Source organism: Centroberyx affinis, unplaced genomic scaffold (assembly GCF_046629955.1).
Source record: "Centroberyx affinis isolate AG114_WGS23_722 - 3 ecotype Tasmania unplaced genomic scaffold, CSIRO-AGI_Caff_v1 ptg002231l_1, whole genome shotgun sequence".
Lineage (NCBI taxonomy): Eukaryota > Metazoa > Chordata > Actinopteri > Beryciformes > Berycidae > Centroberyx > Centroberyx affinis.
The window spans coordinates 47245-65540 of record NW_027280529.1 but is presented as its reverse complement, the minus strand read 5'-3'; the positions used below and the strand labels follow the sequence as shown (position 1 = coordinate 65540).

The 18296-nt window shown below is 41.8% G+C and overlaps 3 protein-coding genes across 6 annotated transcripts in view; 1 reads left to right on the top strand and 2 right to left on the bottom strand.

Annotated features, from left to right (window-relative positions):
- The window catches only part of osbpl10b (oxysterol binding protein-like 10b), a 60839-nt gene extending 58403 nt beyond the window's left edge, over nucleotides 1-2436 (bottom strand). Inside the window, exon 1 of the mRNA XM_071532638.1 lies at nucleotides 2204-2436. Within this exon, the coding sequence (XP_071388739.1) occupies nucleotides 2204-2436 (233 nt within the window). The remainder of the gene's footprint in view (nucleotides 1-2203) is intronic.
- A 1354-nt stretch (nucleotides 2437-3790) lies between these two features.
- Nucleotides 3791-15853, top strand: gpd1l (glycerol-3-phosphate dehydrogenase 1 like). Of its 3 annotated transcripts, none has more exons than XM_071532649.1 (8): nucleotides 3791-3921; nucleotides 4972-5149; nucleotides 5884-5955; nucleotides 9567-9705; nucleotides 10435-10547; nucleotides 11119-11355; nucleotides 12441-12547; nucleotides 12930-15853. In XM_071532649.1, the coding sequence occupies exons 1-8, from the start codon at nucleotides 3878-3880 to the stop codon at nucleotides 13024-13026; spliced, it is 987 nt and encodes a 328-aa protein (XP_071388750.1). In that variant the 5' UTR covers nucleotides 3791-3877; the 3' UTR covers nucleotides 13027-15853. The 3 variants fall into 3 exon arrangements, with proteins under 3 accessions (XP_071388750.1, XP_071388748.1, XP_071388749.1); XM_071532647.1 differs by having other exon boundaries at nucleotides 5815-5955; XM_071532648.1 differs by having other exon boundaries at nucleotides 5815-5955; nucleotides 9567-9722; nucleotides 10452-10547.
- Nucleotides 15854-16335: 482 nt separating this feature from the next.
- kiaa1143 (KIAA1143 ortholog) lies at nucleotides 16336-18278 on the bottom strand. Of its 2 annotated transcripts, none has more exons than XM_071532645.1 (3): nucleotides 18078-18278; nucleotides 17153-17297; nucleotides 16336-16884 (listed from the first exon to the last, which is right to left on the bottom strand). In XM_071532645.1, exons 1-3 carry the CDS (start codon nucleotides 18192-18194, stop codon nucleotides 16655-16657), a joined length of 492 nt encoding a protein of 163 aa, XP_071388746.1. In that variant the 5' UTR covers nucleotides 18195-18278; the 3' UTR covers nucleotides 16336-16654. The 2 variants fall into 2 exon arrangements, with proteins under 2 accessions (XP_071388746.1, XP_071388747.1); XM_071532646.1 differs by having other exon boundaries at nucleotides 16336-16875; nucleotides 17171-17297.
- Nucleotides 18279-18296: the final 18 nt, after the last annotated feature.

Genomic DNA, 18296 nt, shown 5'->3' with positions numbered 1-18296 from the left:
ACGGTCTCCCTAATCATTACGCCACCTGTATTTGGCCTTCTATTATTTTAACACACCATGGGTGCGAGGTATCATCACTGACATAATAAAACTAAATCTCCATTTTCATTGGAATTATACTAAACAGTCAGTGGCAAAATACTGGGACATTTGCGTGAAGCCGGTTCTTTCTGGTATATACTTTATGCTGCAGGAATATGAGGCGAGAGCAGAGTCACCTGCACCAATTTGAACCAATTTCACATGAACCAGTTCCATCAGACAGTCCTAGTGCTTTTGCGGCCGACTGTACATCACTTGCTGTGCTGCTGTGTCCTGGTTCCAGTATCCTAGATAATGTGTTCACTTCACACCACAGTCATTCGCAGCTGCACAAAGTTCCAGTAGGGGTGTACCAGTCCGACTGAATAAGACTTACAGAGACTACATTATTAATCAAGGACGTATGTTTGGCAGCCATACTGAAAGCAGCTATAACTCTCTGGCGGATTCTCTGTCAACCGCCTTGTCACAACAAATAACAACAACTAAATCCCCCCTGACAGAGTGAGAACAACAATAAAGCAGCGATCACTGCGATGATACAAACATGCCATTGTTGCTTCGCCGCGCCGTCTGTCTCCCGGCTCAGCTCGCTCTGAGAGAATTGGAAATGAAAGCAGAGATCAGGGCTTTGTGAAAAATAGAGATATGTTTTGATGAGGGCTCCAATATTCAGACCATACACACACACACACACACACATACACACACTTGTTCAAACCCTATTTTCTCTCTTTCTCTCTCTCTCCACACCATCCAAGGGTTCCTGAGTCAACTGTATGAGTCAACTGTATGAGTGGGTGAGTGCGTGGGTGTGTGTGTGTGTGTGTGTGTGTGTGTAAGTGGGGGTGAACAGTACCACACACACTGTCAAAGTGTGATCATGGAGCTCATTACACGTCTGGATGCTTTCCCTATCGATCCACTGGGACAGAGAGTGAGAGAGAGAGAGAGAGAGAGAAAAGAGAGAGAGAAGAAAGAGAGAGAGGAAGGGTGGGCAGAGGAAGAGCGAGAGGAGAGGGGGAGGAAGGATTGAGATTCAAGGAAGGAGTGCAGGGGCTTTCCTGATTTACTGGATGACTCATTCAGTGTTTCAGACTCTTACACTGGGACACCCACACACATCTCCACTCAAATGAAGCATCAGACTATTCATGTTGCAGAAAAATGTATGAATGGAAGGATGGATAGACAGACGAATGGCTGGAGAGATGTACTGATGCTACAGTATACATAGGCATATGTTGCATGACTGTTACATAACCTTGGTCAAATAGCTCAGCATGCAAATTGGCCTTGTCACAAATCTGACCTTGAAGTTCCATTTGGAAATATCATCTGTTATGGATCCCTGCTTATCACTCTGTTGTGTTTCTCACTGTACATAAGACTTGCCTAACAACACAGTACACCACCCTGTCTGTATCAGTGGTGAAGTGCACCCCAACCCCATCGATCAACCCAAAACTCCTGGGAGATGGAACTATGTTCTGTGAGGAAATCAAACAGACAAGCGTGATATCCAATAAGATTCCTCACATTGCTGTGAATGAATCTCAGAACATCCAGCTGGAGTCTGGGCTATTCACATTCATTCACAAATAGAAATTAAAACAAAATTATGGCTTGTCTGTTAATTAATTAAACTGAATAAATCTCAATTCCCCTTATGAAAAAGCATTATTATAGTAAATTTTAGAGGGATACTATACAAATATCAGAGCAAAAATATACTGTATGTCCATATAATGATACAGATATCATAGGAGATGAAAATACCATAGTAGGTCACGATAAAGTTACTATTGATCACCGCACATATACTGTAAGTTAAGAATATCATAGGAATAGTATAGTCACACCATAGGAAATAAAATAATACTATGAAATACTACAAGATCACTATATAATCATTATTGAGCACCACAGAACACTGTAAGTCCCTATAGAAAATTACAGGAATATTATAATTACAATTAAACACACCGTGCAGTAGGACTAGGTGACTATAAACACATTAAAAATCCCTATAGGAATCTTATAGGATTTTTTTTTTCTTTCATTAGGGGCATTGCAAAGCTCAGAAAATGAATGAAACTGAATCAGCCTGAACTGACATGACAGTCATCATCACTGTCCTCTGTTTTATCATCACTCCTACCTGTTCTGCCAGCCCTGGAGCAGGTTGGTGTATTTGTTCAGGACCCCCTCCAGGTGCCGCTTGCTGCGGGCGGCGCGGTGCTGCGAGGGGCTCGACCCTGCGGCGCCGTCCCCGGCCCGGGACCCCGCTCGGCGGTCACCTGCAGCCGGGCTGTGCGGCCGGCCGCCCCGGTCCTTCTCCTGCATCCTGGGGCTCCTGGCGGGGGGGTTCCCCTGGCGCGCTGACCGGTTCATGGCTCCTCTCTCGGGTCGTTTTTCCGTGGAAGTGAGACTGGATCTATGCTGGGTATCTTCAGGTTTTTCAAATAGGAGGCATAGGGCTAGAAGAAGAGAGCGATTTTAATTGAAGAAAATAAAAAAAATAAAAAATCAGTGCAGCTTTTCAGCAAAGTGATGCAGGATGGATGCAAGAGATGTGAGGAGCTTCCTTCCACTACAGTCAATTCAGCCTGGTGTGACTGTGGCAGTGTTGACAGACAGGAGGGATATTCCGACTATCTTGCTGCGGTGCTCGCTCGCTCTCTCTCTCTCTCTCTCTCTCTCTCTCTCTCTCTCTCTCTCTCTCTCTCTCTCTCTCTCTCTGACACTCTCTCTCTCTCTCTCTCTCTCTCTCTCTCTCTCTCTGACGTTATTGCGTTTTTTGTTTTGGAAATCCCGGGATGGTCACTCCCCCCAAAGCTCGGGATACTCCCCCTCCAACCAGCCAAAAGGAATGCAGTAGGCTATACCACAGTTATGAAAGAGAGGCAATCCTATGATTCATTTTAAAAGGATCACAGCAAAACGAAAAATATTAAAGTGATACCTATAGGAGATAACCTGCAGAAATACACACATTGGCCAAAATATGCTTATTTGTACACGTAGATAACATGCAGATTCCAAATACAGTTTAAGTTTTTGAGTGGCCAAAATATCTTGGGCATAGTTGCATATTTATGTCAACAATGCATAGGATGAAACTGAGGCTGTATGAATGAAATGTAATGAGGCTATATGAGAAATATATTTATACTGTCCAAAATATATTTCATGTACAAATACACTTTTTGCAGCCAAGGCTCTATTTGTTTCTACATCCCAGCTTCCCATAATTTGCAGATGGAAAGTAGTAATGAGTCTCAAAGACAAATCCTATAGACTAATAACCCTAACGAATAAATTACCAGGCTATAATATTCCAATGATATCACCATAATATTCCTTTAGAGACTTATTTCGCCATGATATTTCTTAAAATTATTCTAGGATTATAATAGCTCTTTATTGTGAAGAAAACAATCTAATGTGTTGTTTTCTGTCTGTGCATTATATGATATAACTAGTCTTTACTACTAAGCCTAATTGTTTTTCGACTCTATTGTTTCCACAATGCATCAAGTCACCCAAACTGTGTTACGCAATGTTGAGCCTACAAACAATTGACGTCAACACACATGAAAACTACAATTCCCGAGAGCGTTGTGCGCGACACTTTTAACGACGTCATCAGCAGGAGACGTCCATCCGCCCGCTGGCGCTTGTGCTAGATGCGTTCCGCTCTCCCCCGCTGCCTCTCTCCTGTCTCTGCCACTCTCTCTCTCTCTGTGTTGTGTCTCCGGTAGGGAAGTCGCGGTGAAAGCGGCGTCTGGTTTGAACTTTTAAACCCGCTGGACTGAACCCGGTAGCGTCCTCGATGGCCTCGCCGCTGAAAGTGTGCATAGTCGGCTCCGGCAACTGGTGAGCTGTCAAATCTGTCAGTGTGTCATGATGTGCAGGGCACGCGCTGCGGGCGATCTGTTGGGCAAATCTCTTATTACGTGGGCCGATCGTGTCGTCGCTTTATTGCATGTCTGGTCATGTTCCTCCTTATCAAGGCTGCTCTGGGCCGAGACATGTAGGTGTGCTGCTCTGCTGGCATCCATAGGAAAGGTCAGAGGTCAGCTAACAGAGCAGCGCCCCTGCAGCTGCTAGGGAGTCAGTGTATTGCTCAGTGGCACTACAGCAGGGCAGAGGCTTGCTGACAAGGGGGCTTGAACCCTCATGATTGAGACTGCCATGGAGGGCTATTAGGCAGCATGCATTTAAATCCTATTATAATTACCTAGTCAGATTACTACAATGAATGCCTGGAAGAGGTTCTATCAGCACTAATCAAATTAACTGAGACAGGATATAAAAACATGGAAGGTAAGCCTGCACGCTTTGCTTTGAAACACCCTTGCTGTTGTTTCATGCTGTACAGGCTTATAATTGGTGTGTAGCATATCAGCTCAGTCTAAGACCTTATATGCCTAAATATCTCCATTGGCTTGGTATATAAGGATGTACCGAATCAATACCACTTTTCACATCTCATACAAACCGTAATAATAAACTTTACATATCATCCAGCCACAAATACTGATCCGATCCATCACATTTACTAAACAGTATCAATTGAGACCATCAGTTTGAGTTTTTTCTCCATTAGTGGGATTGAGCGTCTTCCTAGGTTTGAAAACAGTAGAAAATCAAATCTTTGCTTTGATTTATGACATATTACAAGCTCTTTGTGTGGGATACAGTAACATACTATTACAAGTGCATCCTTATGTGTAAATGTCAAGTGTCTGTGGTCGGAGATCCCGCTTCCAAATCAATCCAATCCTTTCACTTGATATCACAGCACCCCTCAGTGGTCATTTGCAGCGGCTATTTTGCATCCGTCCTCACAAGCTTTCAGTTCAATTCAGCTGGGGACTGAAAGCAGCGCTGGTAAAAGCAACCCGACCTCTCCTTCGGTTCCAGGGGCTCGGCCATAGCGAGGATTATCGGCAGTAACGCCCGGTCGCTGCAGCGCTTCGCCACCACGGTGAAGATGTGGGTGTACGAGGAGAACATCAACGGCAGGAAGCTCACTGACATCATCAACACGGACCATGAAAACGTCAAGTACCTGCCGGGATACAAACTGCCAGAGAACGTGGTAAGAGAGAGGAAATTTGAACTTCAATAGTCAGAAGTCATGTAATGTGACATCAGTAAACTGCACACTGCATGCTCACGTTCACCAGCCCAGCTGATCTGTGGGGCTTCATACCAAAGACAGAGAAGTAAAAGATCTAACATTGGTGAAGATCTAACACTCGCTCACTGCTGTTGAGACAGTTTTGTAGATGTAGTTTGTAGTCTGTTTTCAGTTCTTTGCCCCACTTTGTGCTTTAGGCTGATAAGACAGGTGTATTTTTACAAAAAACTCTTACCTAGTATAGCTTAAATTTAGACACTTACCTGCATGTATGTGCTGTACTTCACTAGCCTTTACTGTCTATTATGTCTATTATCACCTCCGTTCTAAGGGAAGTGGAGATGGAAACACTGTTGGTGAAATTTTGCTGGAGTTGCACTCAGGAAGGGTAATTTTACATTTCCACAAGGGATTGGCTCATATTTTTCAGTCTGAGCTAGTGCAAAATTTGCCTAACATACCAGAAAATGAGGACCATGCAGCCTCAAAAATCCTTATATTCAATCCCAGGTTGCTTTCCTCCTTTTCTGCCTCAGCCAACAGGATTGGAAGAGCACACTTTCCCCCCATCCTTCCCCCTTTAACCAAACACATGAAACACACCCTCTCCCTCCTCTCTCCAGGTGGCTGTCCCGAAGCTGCGAGACGCTGCGGAGGGAGCAGACCTGCTGGTGTTCGTGGTCCCGCACCAGTTCATCAGGAAACTGTGTGATGAGATGGTGGGCTGTGTCTCCTCCAAGGCCCGGGGAATCACGCTCATAAAGGTAACGCACCCCCCAAATATTAGACACTCTGAAACTGTACTGTAAACAACTCACCGTATCTGAAAGCTCTTCCTACATGATACAACATCCACGCAACGATACTCTCTGATCCAGGTTCATTAAAACTTTATTCCTTATTCTTTATTCGGATCCCCATTAGCTTCCGCTAGACTGACACTCCGTCAGTCTAGAAAAAATTACATAATTAAAGGTCAAGTAATCAAAATATCAGATAACTTAACCAATGCATGTACAGAGGTTATCAAACAAACGAATGAGTTGAAATCCCAAACAAAACATCATAACAGGTGGCATCATTCCTGTTGTGTGGCCTCTCATTAGTTTCTGTTTGAGTGATTTTTTGAATAGGTATTTGCTTCTGATTTGTTTAAACTCACTAATACTCTGAGAATATGGGGACGCACAAGAAAAAAAAGGTAAAAACATTGTTTCAGAGTATTGCCTTGGTTGAGCTGCTCCTGTATCACACTGACTGCATCATATCAGCCTCTGACTCATACAGCTGCTCTACTTCACTGTATCTGCATTGCTTGAATATCAGCAGCTCCCTAATGCCATAAAGAGCAAGAGATGCAGAATTCTTGACATTTTATCTGACAGTTGTCTATGTAGCCCAGTTCCCAACTCTCTGTGAAACCTGTCTTGTCCTACAAAGACGGATCATAGTCCAGCATGATTCCCCACATGATGGAATGAAATTCTTAAAAATGCTGCACATGCAATAGTTTGCCTAAATTGCTTTAAGCAAAGACTTGTCCCAAATGAGTCTGCCTTGCTCTGATGTTGCAAAAATGTTAAACATCAAGTATGCAAACTATTTAATTTCATCGTCAGCTAAGTTGTGGGTAATGAATCATGGTGTATGTCTATGATTTTATGCTTAGGCCATCTAAAAGTCACACTCAGTTCTCAAGTGAGCAACATAAGAAACCTTTCATCTTCCGACTCTTTGAATTTCCATGTTATTGTAATACTTCACAACATCATTGGTACTTCCACAATGGGCCCTTTATGTCCCATGTTGTTTTCCCTTCTTATTAAATCTCGATTGAAGTCTCTGGTTTCAATAGAGAATTGTAGTGTCACGTGGTGAAAATGCCATTTCAGAGGTGTTTCACACCCCTGCCAGGAAGACAATGGAGAAACAGTGATGGGATCTATATTTAGAGTGGAGTCTGGAGGCTGGACATGTCAGAGCAGTTGTCTATTCCCACAACTACCCATCATACAAGTTGTAACACTGTATCAGGTACTCCCTCCAAGATTCAAGTTGTCATATCATTATGCGTTTTAGTTTTATGTGACTAGACATGCTTGATTTTCTGAAAAAATCTGTTTCTGTTTGCAATTTGAAGATTAGTAGCAATTAAAAGTCAAAAGGCACAGTTGTGACATGTTTTTTACATGTTGGCAAGTGTATTTTGATTAGACTCTGTTGTATTAATGGCATTGCTTTATGAAAGTTATGGCCTGGATCATGCATGGAAAATGGTTCAAATCACAAGCCCTTGCAGTATTTGTGGAAAACTGTTGATTGTGCCATCGCAAAATTACAAATTCCTGAAGGAACAAGCGTAAGCAACAAAACGTGAATCTTCACACATGGCTTTGTAGATGTTTGCAGAATCCAATGAGGAATCCTATTAAAAAGGACTACAAACACTGCTTATGATAATAACTATTTAAAAAAACGTGCAATGTTACAAGTCTTGATGTCGCAATTTTCATCAGATTGGATTTGCCGGCTGTGTCAGAGATGTGCGCTGCTGCGACTGCAGGCTCTGAATGTGCTGAAAACCCTTTTATATAACATATAATTCCACTATAATAGGGGAGGCTGTGTCTGCTCTGGCCATTTGGGCTTGTTTGGGAGTTTGGCATGCTGTTATCCAGAGTCAGACTGCAGCCCAGATCAAAGCCATGACAACACGCAGCCTAATACACACACTCTCAAACTTGTTTATGTGTGTGTGCATGTTAGAGCAGATAAATCCTCAGCTTTATCCAGGTTAAAAAGCTGATTAAAACCTCTGGACTGGGCCATTATAGAGAGACAGGATTTATATCATATCAGGGTTTGGGTGCCAGAGGATTGGGACTGTGTGTGTGTGTGCGAGTGTAAGAGAGAGAGAGGGAGTGTGTGAGTTTCTGTATTGCTTAAAAACCCTAGGTGTAGTTGAATGGAGGCTCATTTTTGAAAGAGGATGACCAAAGCTTGACTTACCCTAGATTTCCCCCTGTGAATGGAGCAAATACTGGAAAGCCCACGCTAAACTAGGCCAGAGCCTTGCGAGCCACACCGCGAATAACCTTTTAGGGATGGGGATCACGACTGAGGCCAGTTTGCAAGTATGTGAGGGCGTCTGCAGGGTGTTGAAGAAAATATCTTAAAATGTCTTAAATCATATTACCTAAGTTCAAGGCTTTAAAAGGTCTTTAATACAGTTAAAGATGGGGTTTTAAGTCTTGAAATCAGTTTTAGAGGACATAAACATGCTTTGTTTTCACATGTCATTTTAATTGCCTTTAAAAAGTCTTAAATTGAACCTCTTGCACCCTGACTTTCCCCTTAATTTTCCCCTTAAGTAGCTTCAAAGTTAGAATTTTTTTTTCTATACTGTACTACAACGTCACATACATATTCTGTATCTGCTTGTTCCAGCGCTTCATTGAAGCTATAGCAGGCTTATATTGAGTGAAATATTCAAACCAAGACTCAATTTTTTATGGCTGCACCATTACATCAAATGGAAAAAAAATCTAGATGTCTTGTGCATCATTTTATACATATTTCCCTGTAATTCAGCAAGACATATTTGATATCATTGGAAACTTTGGGATCGTGACTAGAATTTCAAATAAAGTTGGGACCGGCAGGGTTGTAGAAACCTTAATGAAACTGTGTGTATCTGTGTTTGTATTTGTCATGTGTGTGCTTGATGTCTCAGTATAGAGAGAGAGAACTCATACTGGAGCCGCTCTGTGTCCGATTTAATGTCAGTCACCAGCCAGGCTCCGTCTGTCTCAGCACAGCACATCTCCTTCACTTCAGAGCCCTCAGTCTGACAGCGGCCTTTCAATATTTCATTACCTCTGTTTGTTGTCCTCATGCGTCACTCTGTGCGTCTGTGCTGCACGGCCAAATTTAGTCAACATCAGCACCGGCAGAGGGAATCTGTGGAGGATCAGTGTGTGGAGGATGCAACCGTCGTTTAAGATCTTTTTGTTTCACTGTTCAGCTTCTCTCTGCTTTTGTCTCCTCCTCTCCTCCTCCATCTTTTTCTCTTCTTTCTTCCCTTTGGTGATAAACGTTATGACCTATGCATTTTGGACTAATGGATCTGGATCTGCTTGACGCACGCTTACACACACATACTGCACATGCATGTCAGTCAGTTGCTCTACACACATTAACCAGCCAACTGCACACAACAAAGTAACATCAGCACCTCTCTCCATCACCTTGCCACATCTCCCATCATCCCTCTCTCTCCCTCCATTCCTCCCTCACACGTCTCTGGCTCTCATCTCCCGCCTCCTCGTTTCATTCACACTTTTCTCACATCTCTCTCTCTGTTTCTCTCTGTCAGGGGATCGACGAGGGTCCCGAGGGGCTGAAACTGATCTCTGACATCATCCGGGAGAAAATGGGGATCGACGTCAGCGTCCTCATGGGGGCCAACATCGCCAACGAGGTGGCGGCCGAGAAGTTCTGTGAAACCACCATCGGTAAGAACCTGGTGGCTGTGGTGCTTTAACGTGGTCAGGAATTGCAAATTTACTGCTAAAATAACTTTCAACTTCAAAGTTGGCAAGGGAAAGGAGGCAGCTGACCACATTTGTAGTAGTTACCTGGTTATTTAGTTACTTACTTCCTTAGGTGGTTTATTTCAGTGATTAGTAAAACACACAGCGTTCATACAAAAGTACATGGATCATGGATGACACAGGAAAGTCAATGCTTGTTTCCAGTATGGTGACTGTTGTAATGGAAAAGAGATATTACTTTGAATATCTATAAGACCATTCATATCATGCTGTTGAACATAACCTTTTGAAATATCTTTCTGTCTGTGCTTTTTATTATGCTCAGTGTTAATGTAAAAATAACCTAAACGTAAAGTTGTCAAGATAAACCATAGAGTGATATGAGGTTTGAGCCAGGGTGAATGTAGTGTTGGTAGATAATAACTTAAATATCCCCTCATCCTGATAAATATCATTCTTTTGTAATTATGTAAATATCAAGATGAGGGGAAACAATCATAGCATTGTGCAGGTGGTAAAGTCTTAAGAAATGGTACAGTGGGGAAGAAAGGCAAACCCACAGGAGTAACTCAGAAAGCACATCCCATAATTAAAGGCAAAGCTGGCGTAAGAGTATTTCCATTGCACCTGACTTTATTTTGGTACACAGTAGAGACAGACTGCTCTGATGTGACCCTGTGGTGTTTCCAGGCAGTAAGGTTCTGGAGAACGGCCTGCTGTTTAAAGAGCTGCTGCAGACGCCCAACTTCCGGATCACAGTGGTGGATGATGCTGACACAGTGGAGCTGTGTGGAGCTCTGAAGGTACAGACGCTACTACTAGTGACACATACTACTAACATGATTCACTTGTGTGGGTGCCTTTGTAATTGTGATTTTGTTGCTTCAAAGTTAAAAGCCCTTTTTATATATGGTGTTCCCATTATTTTGTCCACCCCCTGTGTATCTATAGAGCGTGCTTACAAATCATCAGAAATCTTTCTCAACACATCTTTAATCCATTACTATCTGAATCTATCTATCTACACCATAGAAAAGTATGAAATTATTTTTGACAATCTTTTTTTTTTATAGATATGTTGAATTCACATAGAATCTCACTCGAAATGATTTTAAGTAACAAATGACTGGAATTATTGAAACTACCTACATGTAATCAATTGCAATTGCGAAGTATGTCGTTTTCTAAATAGTCCAGTCTTTACATCATATCATCCTATACAATGAAGTCTTGTGAATGTGAAATATTGTAATAGATAAACAGTAGAATATGATGATGAACTAATCCAAAAAACTCCTTACACCAGAACATTACTGTGCTCAGTGTGATCTGCACGTGTCTCTGTGTGTCCTCCCTCTCTCTGTCTGGCACCAGAACATCGTGGCGGTGGGCGCCGGCTTCTGTGACGGGCTGCGCTGCGGCGACAACACCAAGGCGGCCGTGATCCGTCTGGGGCTGATGGAGATGATCGCCTTCGCCAAGCTCTTCTCCAAGGACGGCTCCGTCTCCTCGGCGACCTTCCTGGAGAGCTGCGGCGTGGCCGACCTCATCACCACCTGCTACGGCGGCCGCAACCGCCGGGTGGCCGAGGCCTTCGCCAAGACCGGGAAGGTACGAGCCACGAGGTCTGGGAAAAGTCTTGAAATGTCTTAAATCAGGCGTCTCTCACTCTCTCTCACTCTCTCTCTCTCTCTCTCTCTCTCTCTCTCTGTCCCTCCCTCCCTCTCAATCTTTCCTGTCTCTCACTGTGCCTATCTAATTAAGGCAAAAATCCCCCAAAAGTAATCTTTAAAAAATGTCTTAAATCATATTATTTAAATCCAAAGCCTGAAATAGTCCTGAATACAGGTGTGTATATAGCATGCAGACTGTAATATAGGTGTAATATAGGTCTACAGTTTGACATTTTTCACAAATTTGATGGAACTTCTACACCCCTGATGATTTTTTGAATGTATGTAGGAAAAATCAGGTCCTGGACAGAGGAGTCAGAATAGCTCTGTTGGATGACATTGAAGATCTTCGGCCTTTTTAAGGGCCAGGCAGTAATCTGGCATTAATCTGACAAAATGAGTCATGAAAATGGAAATCAGAACCATTAGAACAGTATCATACTGTGGACAGTGCATCGCTATTTCGTTCAAAATACATCAATTTTATACAGGCAGACACTTGTAAAAGTTCTAATGCGCTAAATGAAATTTAACCAATTAATTAAATAAAAATAAATGTAATTTACATGTCGAATTACAGAATCTGTGTACAGTAGTACTGTATAAAGCATGGCTCAACAGCACTGCGGGCAACATTTTACCACTAGATGATGATATGAGAGATCGCTGCATGTAGTGTATTCTATACAATGTATAGAATAGCACTTGAACTCAGCATTAATTTTTGACTTGTTTGGTGGCATTTTGTGGGCAATTCCATACTTCACATCAGCTTCACACATCACTTCATATCACACATCAGCACCGCAGTACAAACAAATCACTACTGCACTAACAACTCAGGGAGGAGTTGGCTGCATCTGCACCATAACCCATGACGTATCATTCTGAAGTTTAACCATTTCAGTTTGTCTCCTGTATGTGTATTTGTCTCATCATCCGGGCCACTCCTCTGTCGCAGAATTAACATGTTTGGTGTTTCTGTGTGAATGTGTGCCACCTGCTTGTCCTGTCCACTGTCAGAGCATAGAGGAGCTGGAGAAGGAGATGTTGAATGGGCAGAAGCTCCAGGGTCCTGCGACCTCGGCTGAGGTTTACCACATCCTCAAACAGAAGGGCCTGGTGGACAAGTCAGTACAGAGTTTCTCTCTCTACCTCTGTCTCCCTGTCTATGAGCGGGTCTCTCACTCTATCTTTCATTTGTTAGTGGTATTTAAAGGTGCTATAATGTAGCATTTTAGCATCAATAAATCATCACCACATTAAATTTGAGACAGTGGTCATGGTCTCATTTGTTTACAACAATTATACCAAGGTATTACAATTAATCTGACATTGATATACTGATGTTTAAAAATGCTACACATGCCACCTTTAAAGTGGATGATGCTCTGAATACATGCCAAAATCTGTTAATCATTTCTGTCCATGCTCTACCACGCTTCTGCCATAAACTAAAACACCCTCCCGTTCCCCTCAAACGTCCCGCCTGACCCTGTCCCTTCCCTGCAGGTTCCCTCTGTTTACGGCCGTGTATCAGATTTGTTTCGAGGGGAAACCCGTCCAGGAGATGATTTCCTGCCTGCAGAGCCACCCGGAGCACCTGTGATGAGGACGGGGTGTGACCCAGGGTGACGCAGAGGGGGGCTGCTGTGGGGGATTCATACAGGAGGGTGCTTCACAAACATCTTGACACTAAGATCATTTTAGCTTAAGCTTCCCCTTGCAAAAACAACCTAATTTTTTAACTGACGATGATGCATTTTTTAAATTATACAGATATCATGGGCTTTGGAATATAAGCCTTACTCAGCATATAAAAGATGTTCTTTTTCAATTTAAGTACAACAAATGGGGGAACTAAAAACTTTTAGTTGCAACAGTGCTTACAAACTAACAATCTAACAGCACTTTTACTAGCGGAAATGGAGGAAAACTGATCTTAGTGTTAAGATGCCGGGAGGAAACTGCTCCTGTGTTGTATTGAGCTCTGCTGAATCTCCCATCTGACCTCCAGCTGAACGGTCAGTCGGATAAGGAAGAATGCATGTGCGGAGAGAGGTGGAGCAGAACGGAGCAGATACGACATATCCCGCTGCATAGCCAAGATTAGAAATGTTACAATCCTGCTCGTACGTATCGGCCCGAGCCGGTGCTCCTTTCTCACCGTCTCACTGGTGTTTAATGGAGATGGGAGGGAGATAGCAGCCAAAAAACCCTGCTAAATCTTTAAGCTCCATCCCTGTTGATGACAAATGCTCAGACCAGGCTTAAGACCACCTTTGTTCCCTTACAAACAAATGGACAAAGACATTCTTACACACAGTATTAATATCCTAAACCTTTCCTAAACTACAAGGGGAGAAGATAATATGATACGCCTATCTAAATTGGAATTTTAATACCACATATATTTGTAAGATATTCTTTGGGGGGACAAGGCCCCAGCTCTGTGTTGTCATGTGTTTCTATATCTGATTATGCCGTAGTGTTATGACCTTCTCGACCAGTATACCTGCCTCTCTCTTTCTCTCTCCATTCTCCGTCTAGTGAGAGAGCTGCCACAGTTCCAGCATGGTGCTCCTCATATAACACACACACACACACACTCTCACACACACACACACACACACACACACACACACAGATCGTTCTTAGATACACAGTGTGTCATGATAGTTTTGAGCTGCTGTTGATGTGATCATGATTATAAATGAGAAAGGAGATCATGTTCACTTATTATTAGTCTTCTTCCTTTATACCTATCACAAGAGCGCCACCTTGAGGCACTTAGTAGGACATCACATGCCTCTCAGAATGAACTGGCACCACATCAGTAACATCTCAGCTCCCACACTTATTTTAAATCACTGTTTAATTCCCTGCACACCACACACTCGATCTGATTTATTTGCAAAATGAATTTCTTGTTGTCCTAAACTTGTCCTAAAACTGCACTTTATGCTGAGACTGATAGTGTAAGACATTTTACATTGCTTTGGGAGTGTGCACTTCTACACTTGTAATCAGTTTTCTATTTGTCTACTTGCTCCTAAACAACAAAAAAAGCACTTCGGTTATTACACCCTCACCCTAAAGTCTGGGAAATAAGCCACTGTGTGTAAGTTCCAATATCTATCCCAGTCCAAATCCAGGTTGTGTGACCAAATGTTTTGAATGGAACCCTTTATTATTGTTGTACAGTAGGAATGTGTAGTCATGAATCAGTTTCTGATTCCTCTCAGCGGTTCCTCTCAGTGCTATTACTGTTTACTTGAGACCTCTGAAACCACTAAGCTTTGGGGCTGAAATATGAGCCTGTCTGTGGAAACCAGCATCACACTGATGCACTTTTGTAATTTCCTACTTTAGCACAATGACAAAGGTCGTTGCATTTTAATTTTGGGAGAGGATGAGAGGATTTCCACATATTTATAACTTCAAAAGGTTTTTTTTTCATACATATTCACCACCACTCAGGTAAACACATAAAACATTCCTTTTGATTATTTGTATCCTCTGTAACGCAGCACTAATTGTGGGAACAAAAGGAAATCGCTTCACTATATCCTGCTTGAGCTAAGCATGCAGACAACTAGCATCAGCTTATTTTTAGTTAGTTTAGTTTTATTGTTTTGATCAGTATAGGAGTTGTCTTTTCATATTTTTGCCTCATATAAGTGAATACAATCTGTATGGGCAGACAGTGAATTTACAGATCTATGTTAATAATGCCTTTGTGATATCCAACTTTAGCTGTATGTTCAAACATTAGGTTGTTTCTGTGAGCTTTTCTGTTTAGACTGCCTGACTATTGCCAAGTAAAACTGTCTGTTCCTAGTTACATGTTTCGCATAAATCTCCCACTTTTTAAGTAAGTCAATAGTAAATCTTTTGTCGTTGAGCTTTCTCAGAGAACCGATCTTGAGAAGTCGCTTGGCAAAAACTTGGGTGCTTGACTGGTTGACTGAAGAAATCTCGTACTTAATATTCAGTCAAGTCAAATCCTTTGTTTTCTGTCACACCGACACTGTTCAAAGTGTATAAATAGGCAAAGTAATGATTCAAATTGGCAGCTTTCAGTTTTAAAAATGTTTTGTATTCCTTCATGTCTGTCAAACCCCATCCTTACTACAGATAATTAGACAGGTTACGATGCACTGTCATGTTTTCAGATGTACTTTACAGCCAAAGGTCGTGGACACGGGGCAGTGAACCAACGTCACTTGATTCCAATTTTGCCTTTTGATTTTCTGAATGTATAGTCACATCAGTCAACTAGTTCATGGTTTTGTGTGCTTGGAGAAGAGTTACATATTAATGTTTTGGGTTTTTTTTCGGTTTAAATAAAATGGATGTTTCTCTCTGGATGTGCTGTTTGACAAAGTGAGTTCTGTGCATGTATGAAATACTTAATCCAGAATAAATAACCATATTCAGACTAATCACTGCGTGTGCAATTTTTTAGTGAATTAGGCAGTTATATACTGTACATTGGGCACTAACACAGATTCCTACTGATTCATGTGTTACTTAATTATAAGGTAAGACCATGATATACACCAGCACAGTAAAACAGTAAGGTTTTAATATAGGCTGTTGTCAAATCGGTTTAATGTTTTACATTTCAAATGTTCCAGCCAAAACCCTTCTCTAAAAAATGCATACAACAAAAGCACATTCACATAAAAAAAAAATTGCATTGACAAGAATGCATGACTTCAACATGAACAGTCAAGGCTCCATCTTCGAAGCTAGAATATAATCATACACCCAATGGACCGTTGAATGCATCAACGTATAAAAACTCACTAATGAATACTCCAGACTAGTTGCAAACATCATTACAGTTCTATTGACACCATAGATGAAGTCAGTGTTTCCCACAGAATTCCGCCCAAGTAAAGTCTATGTGGGGAACACTGGAAGTAAATGAAGATGAGATTGTGATTCAGACACAAACGAGGAGATTAGAGGATCTTAACATGTAGTGAGTCTTGTCATTCAGAATGCAGCATGTTCAAAAGATAATATTGCCTTAGTCATACAACACACACACACATCCCCAAGCAGGAACATTGTGCTATAAATAAAGACTGTGTTCTGAATCCATATGTCAGAGGGTAAATGTAATGACTTGTTAATCTATTTGGGAAGATTCCTGCTGTCCCCCCTTTCCCAGAGTGGAAGCCACCAACAAAAGTTCCAGTCTGGATTCTGCGGTGTACCAGCCACATTTAGTCCTCGTCTTCGTCCTCATCCCCTCCGAACGACAGAAGGCTGTTATTTTTTACTTTCTTTCCAGACTTCTCCTCCTTCTTGTCCTCCTTCTTGTCCTCCTTCTTCTCCTCTCCCTCGCTCTTCTTCTTTTTGCTGGAGCTGGCAGTGATGCCCTGGAATTTGTCTGAGGAGGAGCGCTTGGCCGGCTTCTTGAAAAGGATTTTACCATCGGCAGGAGCTTCATCCTCTGTAGACACACAGACAGAGGGATGCGTGTGATTCATCAAAGACGTGCTTCACAAATAGTTAACTGTACAATGTGTGGGTGAACAGTTGCTAGACGACAATGGTTTGCATTTTAGAGGCTTACTATTGCCTCTACAAGGGCAGGCTTGCAAAATTGACTTCAAATCAAGCGTAACTTAAACATTATCAACAATGATGCGATTACAGAAAACAGTGAAACAGATCGACCACAAGACATAAAATGACGGTTCAAGCTCAGTCAGTCTTACCTTTCTCTGCCCCGCCACGGGTTTCGTCTTTGATCTTCTTCACCTCATCTGCGCTCAGGTCTCCTTTCTTAATGACAACAACCTGCGGTAACTCATCCTCACGGTCACTCCCGCTGTCGTCATCTAGTGTCGGCATCACCTGCCGCTGGAGAGGAAGATAATGGAATATTAAGCATGATGAACTCATAATATTAAACTTTAATTGTATAGCACCTTTCATACAAAGTAGCAGCTCAAAGTGCTTCACAGGAGGCATGGTAAAATCACAAAAATACAAAATTGAATAAAAAAAGAATCATGTAAATACTAAGAATAATACCAATAATAACAAATAATACAATCAATAAAAATAATAGCAACAATAATTACAAGAACTATAACAGCAATACCACTAAAAAAATAAGATGACATGACCTACATAAGCCAGGGGAGTTAGAAACACAAAATGAAATATGTATCTGGTAAAACTAAAGAAAAAAAAATAATTATTTATACTTTTTCTCTATTCTTTTTTTTTTTTTACTGAGTCCGCCTCTCTAGGATCCCTAGGAATTGTGTTCCAGTTTATTTCCATAATAGCTAAAAGAGGATTGACCAGTAGATTTGCATAGATAAAAATAGATATATTCAGTTTTCAGACACCCTAGCTAAGACAACTGAGAGAAGTGTAGTTTAGTGAAGGATGGTGGTTTGAATTGGTGGCTCAGGGTGACTTCTGCATTGTTTTATCATTATTTTGTGATTCGGTTAATGCTGTAGAGCGTGTGACTTGTTTCAGTGGTGCAAACTATTTGATGAGCAGATTGGATCTAAGGCAAAATCTTACATAAACATGGAATTGGTCAAATAGAGGAGATTTCCCACAGATTCAAACAAGCTACATTAGCCCTGGCTGCTAACACAGCTAGCCAAACCGAGCTGATACCTTGGTGTCGACCGTCGGTCCCTCCTTGTATCCGACATCACTCTTGAATTTCTTTAGGAAGGACGGTTCCGCTGGTTTCACCCACGACACGCCAGTTTTCTTGTTGTTCTTGTTCATTGCAGAAGAGCTAAACAATACAAACACCTATATGAAATAAATGCAATTTAGCTTGGCACAAGGTTCCCTCAAAACAAAATATACGTCATCAATATGAGCCGG